This window comes from Triticum dicoccoides, chromosome 2A (genome assembly GCF_002162155.2).
Source record: "Triticum dicoccoides isolate Atlit2015 ecotype Zavitan chromosome 2A, WEW_v2.0, whole genome shotgun sequence".
Lineage (NCBI taxonomy): Eukaryota > Viridiplantae > Streptophyta > Magnoliopsida > Poales > Poaceae > Triticum > Triticum dicoccoides.
In genome coordinates, this window is record NC_041382.1 from 124,608,734 (window position 1) to 124,614,733 (window position 6,000).

Here is a 6,000-nt window from a genome sequence, read left to right on the forward strand (position 1 = left end):
CCTTATTAACTAAATGCCACATAAGGAAAATTTTCTTAAAGTGCGCTACGTTATTATCTAAGTTGCTCCCATTATGACTAGCCTTAAGAATCAAGAGGCATTTCACGGGTGAAACCTTCGCCACAAAAAATGCAATCGCCTCCATTGGATTCGATTAAGCCCACACGTTGGGGGCTGGGAGAAAGCACAAAGCAGAAAGGCATATGCATCCCAGGATTCGAGACCGCTCGGCAGAAGAGTCATACGCAACGCATCGCGTCGGGCAGGGCGAAATGCTATACTAGTCTCGCTGCATCGGGCAGGCACCAGCACCAGAGTGGGCCGACATGTTCAGCTCAGCCTCACGGTTCTTCCCCCGCCCGTGACGCTCCGAAATTTAGCATCCGCTTCACCCTTTTAATCCCTCCCCGCTATGAAAAAGAAAGCAAAGTTGATGGTTCTCCAATCGTCCCACCGCCGCAACCAAGCAAACCAAAACCCCAAACTTAGCAAAAACCCAAATTTAACCTCGCTCGCCCTCGTCTTGGCCTCCCCCACCGCCGCTCCCCCTCCCCGCCGCGCCAGCCCCTCTCCGCCCGGATCCTCCACACTCGCCGGCGATCGCCGGAGACCCCCGCGCCGGCGATCTCCGGCGGTCGCCAGCAATGCCTCCCCCGCCGCAGTCCATCGCCGGCAAGGTCAGCCGCTTCTTCAGCTTCGCGGCGGCGCGGGACCGCTGCTTCAACCGCCGCTTCCTCGCCGCCGGCCTCCGCCCGGTCTCCATCCAGCTCCCCGACTCGGCGCGCCCGGTCTCCATCTCCGACTCGGCGGACCCCGTCACCACCGTCCACATGTGGGTCCCCGCCAGGCCGCCACGCAACCCCCTGGTCCTCCTCCACGGCTTCGGCGCCTCCGCCACGTGGCAGTGGTACCCCTACCTCCGCCCCCTCATCGCCGCCGGCTTCGACCCCATCGTCCCCGACCTCGTCTTCTTCGGCAACTCCTCCACCCGCCTCCCCGATCGCTCCGACACATTCCAGGTCCGTCTCGCCGAGGCCCGGGCCCGATCTGTCAGTCGTCAACCCCTGCATCCTTGACACCTCTCTGCTTGTGTCAGGCGTGGTCGATCAAGACGGCGCTGGAGGCGATCGGGGTGACCAAGTTTGGGCTGGTTGGGGTGAGTTATGGAGGGTTCGTGGGGTACAGGATGGCGGCGATGTACCCGGACGCGGTGGAGAGGGTGACTCTGGTGTGCGCCGGCGTTTGCCTGGAGGAGAAGGACCTCGCGGAGGGTCTGTTCCCGGTGGCCGCGGTCGATGAGGCGGCAGCGCTGCTGGTGCCACGGCGGCCGGAGGAGGTGCGGCGCCTGGTCAGGCTCACATTCGTGCGACCGCCGATCATCATGCCGTCGTGCTTCCTTTGGGACTACATTAAGGTTAATTGCCGCTCCCATCAATTTTTGGTTGAATTGGTTTGAAATTTATAATATATTTATTTATCGAACTGCGCTAGTATAGAACGTCAGATATAAGATTATAAAATCACAGGAGAGGGAACATCAAGGCACCTCTAGACTAGAGAATGATGTTCCCTTATGTGATATTGGGCAGCAGTTGGGTCTGAATTGTGTTACATTTTTCACATCGAAGATTGTACTTTGCACGTGGTGGTGCAGGCAACTTGACTTAATATGTGGAACCTGAACATCCAACAGGCAACTTAGTTTGTTGAAGTGGTCTACACTTGAAGCCTCTGTCAGAATGGTCTACACTTGAAATGCAGGATCCTAATAGGCACATACTATTCATGTTAGTTTAATTGGTTGATTACTGATTGTGAGTTTGTGATTGCACATCCATCTCCGTTCTCGAGCCAATTTGATCTGCAAATCAAACATTGCCACAAATTAAAACCTAAGTAAAGTGGTAACATTTGTGCAGTTGTTTGCCATCCAGTTTTTGCACAAAATTTGTCAGGATGCTTCGAGAGAGAGGTGTACTGAGGTGACATATGGAGGGGAGGGGATATTTTTTGCACTGTTGTCTGTTTGTTGTGGTTGAAAGCAACTCACTGAATCCACTACGTGGCTGATGTAATGAGCGCCATAGATTTACTGGAGCCGGCAAAGCCTCAAAATGTTCACACGTGTCAGCGGCTTAGTAGCACATCACTGTTTTTGTTTGTCCTGGTGCATATGTTTTACATATGCTATATGATGCTGTTGACTCAGAGGCATGGTCACCCAGACAGTTGCATGTGGAGGGCCCATAGTAAATTAGTGACAACATACATGATTTCTTTGCTCACCCATGTAGTATTTCTATACTTACCTTCATATTTGTAGTGTATAGTTGGCACAATGAATTAATTCGCATAGTATGTTCCTTCAGTGTTTGACGTCCTACAAATAAATTGACTGTTACAGCACTAAATGCCAAGGATAATGACTTTACTAACTTGCATGCTGGAAATCGGTTGGAGTTGCAGTTCAGATTCAATCAGTTGTTTCTCAGATAGGTGTGACATTTCCTTCAAAATAGTAACACAAAAGGATGGAATTGGATATATTAAAAATAAAATATTCGTTGGCAAGTGATAACATTGAGATAATAATATACCCTTTTCGTTGCGGTTCCTTTGACTGGTTTATATTGACAATATCATTTGCTTCTCAAGAATGTTGGCTAATATGAGTTTGAAAAGAAGAAAAACAACGATTGTCTTCTCAATGGTGGTGTGTGGTAAATACCAGGTGGACTACATTGTTTGAGACAACAAAAATATTATTGGTTGGAAAAAAGTGCTTTAACTTTAGCAGTCACCCATTAAAAGGATGGTTCATGGTTCATGCACGTATGTAGTTTGTGAAAGTACTGAACTGCTGGATCTAAAGGGTGTGGAAAGTGAAAGAGAAAAGACAAGCCAAATTATGGAGATGAGCTTTGAGCCTTTTGGAACAATGCTCCCTCTTACTCATAGAACACTACAACCATTAAAATTGGTATTCTTTTGGAATACATTAGTATCTAAGATTCAGATCAGAACTCAAAAGCAGGTTTTGGTCCTAGAAATGTTAGCAATCCAACCGTTTAAAAAAATGTGATCTCAGTTTGTGATAAGAATCTCATATGCTTAAGTGAGCTTTTGAAATTAAAAAACTGGTGCTCACAATCCTTTAGAACATCATGGGGGTTGGAATATGCTACGAGTGATGTGACAAGCATTGCTCCTGTTCTTATTCAGTTTCAATCATGAAATGATCTGTGCTTTCGGTGCTCTCTTCCTCTTACATTAGATCACAAATTGAAGTGTTAAATAATGTTCCAAGATTATCTCGAAAAGGGCGTTTGCTTCTTCAGAGTATTTACCTTAACAAAGAATTTGTATTTTCCCATCTAAATTGTGGACCCTTTCCTTTGTCTACTGCATCAGGTGATGGGCTCAGACCATATCCAGGAGAAGACTGAGCTACTACACGCTTTGATTAGTGGGAGGCAAATTTCGACTCTTCCAAAACTACGTCAGGTAGTTTCTTGCAAAATTCTGCTCTCAGGTAGTTTCTTGCAAAATTCTGCTCTCATAGTTGAAGGCCGGAAGGCCTACTAGCGCATGCTTGTGATGGTCATGAGTTGATATATACAATCCTATGAGACTTGTTTATGTGGTCTGTTTAACATTGTACTGCTTTGGCGCTCCGGCTTAATGCAGAAGACGCTGATAATTTGGGGGGAGCAAGATAAGGTGTTCCCGATGGAATTGGCTCACAGATTGAAGAGGTCAGAAGACCTTTTGATAAACATTTCGACCACACGAGTTTGCGGTGCCGGCATCCCTTGAAACTCGAAACTAACCACCTCTGCCAGCATGTGAACAAATTGGCAGGCATCTGGATGGGAACTCTCGGTTGGCAGTCATACACAACGCTGGGCACGCAGTCAATCTCGAGAAGCCTGCAGAGGTGTGCAAGAGCATCATCGAGTTTTTCCAAGAGCCGATCCCCGAAGCTTCAAACGACGAAAGGGTAGGCGCCTCAGCTTTCAGGACATCTTTCCACCATGTCTATGTGAACCATCTCCTGTGACATCGTAGCATTCTCGATGTCCTTCATGTCGTGTCGTGTCGTCTCATCTCATCCTCCTTCGCTTCGTCTCGCAGGTGTAGTAGGCGTGGCTCTCATCGAAGCGGCGGATGGTGTCTTCTTCGCTGGGCATCGGCATTGCGGTCAAAACTGACACTGGAAGAGGGGAGGAAGAGGGGGGATCGCAGCGTTTTCACCCTTCTCGGTGGAAAAATACCTGATGTATGTTGCCTTGAGCAGTGTAATCATCGGTTATGTGAACTGGCATGCCTGCCAGAGCACGTTGTGCTACCGTTGAGATGATGAAATGTCGCATCGTTTTCCCTGTGGCTTCCGTTACGACCAGTGCCATTTTTATTTTTTTTAGTGATACTTCCACTGTCTGTTAGCTTGCGATCCGAGTATCCCGTTGCGAACGAACTGAGTGAAAGAGCAAGAGAAACACGCGGCGACTATTTATCGCCTTAATAAGAGATGCTCTCGCTGAAGCGTTTTCCCCCCTCGCGTCGTATTGGGACGGCCCATTCACGCACGCACAGTCGTAAAAATGGCAGAGAAACGCGCGGTGACTGTTTATCGCCTTAAGCGATACAACAAGTAGCAGCTCTCGCTGAAGCGGCGTTTCCCCACCCCTGCGTCGTATTGGGCCGGCCCATTCACGCGCGCACAGTTGTAAAAAAGGCAGAGAAATGCGAGAAAGAGGGATCAAACCCGGGTCTCCAAGAAGAACGCACGCCGCACTAAGGGCATGTACAATGGTTCTATCTTAGCAATGCCACGTAGGATAGATGATGAGGTGGAGGAGAGAGAACTCATAAGAAAAGACTTGTCTTTTCTTATTTAAGAGAAGACAAGAGATGATCTCTTAGCACAATATGTCTCACCACATTTTTAGGAATTACTAGTTATTGAAGATAAGGCTAAGATATGACCCATTGTAGACAAAAAATTTTGTCATCTCTAAATCACATGCAAGACTTAAGATAAGACTATCTTATCAACCATTGTACATGCCCTAACCACTCCACCCAAGTTCATTCAATGAAAAAAAGTAGGGGCGCGTCATAATTGGGGCTACTCCAGCCGTTTTCTTCGGGATTTTTCCCTCTTTTCTTTTTCTTTTCCATTTTTCTTTCATTTATTTTTGCATTTTGTTTTTATTTGGTTATTATGTTCTTTTTTCATTATTCTATTTTTGTTTGGTTTTCTTTTTTTTCTTCTCCACTTTTTGTTTGGTTTCTTTTTTCTTCTCCATTTTTTGTTTTTGTTCTTTCTTATGTTTGTTTTCGTTTTTCCTCTAAATTTTCGTATATTTCAAAAACATTTTTTAATAAGTGATCAAAAATATTTGTATACGTGTTCAACATTGTCTGAACGCTTCTTCAACATTTTAATACTTATTCAACATTGTTCAAATACTTGTTCAACATTTTTCAAATACTCATTCAATGTTTTTTATACTTATTTAATATTTTAAATACTTGTTCAACATTTTTAATACTTATTCAACATTTTCAAATACTTGTTCAAAAAATTTCAAATACTCATTCAATAATTTTTAATACTTTTTCATCATTTGTCAACTACGTTTTCAACATTTTTAATACTTATTGAAAAATAATTCAAATACTTATTCAACATTTTTTAATACTTTTTCAATATTTTTCAAATGTGATTTTGAAGAGTGTTTAAAGTATAAAGAAAATTACAAAAATAAAGCAAAAAACGAGGACAGAAAACTGAAAAGGGCCCAGTATTGTGGGCCCTGTCTTGTTTGCACGCCTAGTTCTGCCCTGCTGGAAAAAAGATGAAACATGCCTCAAAAAAAAGGAAAAAATACGAAACGCAAAAAGGATGGGGTGAGAGAGGCTCGAACTCTCGACCTCAGGATCACTCACGTTTAGCTATGAGACCTACGCGCTAGCCAACTGCGCCACCACCCC

General features: G+C 45.1%; 1 protein-coding gene and 1 non-coding gene across 5 annotated transcripts; one reads left to right on the forward strand and one right to left on the reverse strand.

Moving 5' to 3' along the window:
• Positions 1-268: 268 nt before the first annotated feature.
• Positions 269-4,396, forward strand: LOC119353754 (2-hydroxy-6-oxo-6-phenylhexa-2,4-dienoate hydrolase-like). 4 transcript variants are annotated; one of them, XM_037620423.1, is made up of 6 exons: positions 307-1,019; positions 1,097-1,414; positions 3,412-3,504; positions 3,688-3,755; positions 3,862-4,000; positions 4,135-4,396. In XM_037620423.1, exons 1-6 carry the CDS (start codon positions 645-647, stop codon positions 4,138-4,140), a joined length of 999 nt encoding a protein of 332 aa, XP_037476320.1. In that variant the 5' UTR covers positions 307-644; the 3' UTR covers positions 4,141-4,396. The 4 variants fall into 4 exon arrangements, with proteins under 4 accessions (XP_037476324.1, XP_037476323.1, XP_037476321.1 ...); XM_037620427.1 differs by lacking the exon at positions 4,135-4,396 and having other exon boundaries at positions 269-1,019; positions 3,412-3,532; positions 3,843-3,995; XM_037620426.1 differs by lacking the exon at positions 4,135-4,396 and having other exon boundaries at positions 273-1,019; positions 3,412-3,532; positions 3,862-3,991.
• Positions 4,397-5,912: 1,516 nt separating this feature from the next.
• TRNAM-CAU lies at positions 5,913-6,000 on the reverse strand. Its single transcript is given in 2 exon segments — positions 5,913-5,948; positions 5,963-6,000. It is a non-coding gene; the product is annotated as a tRNA-Met (tRNA).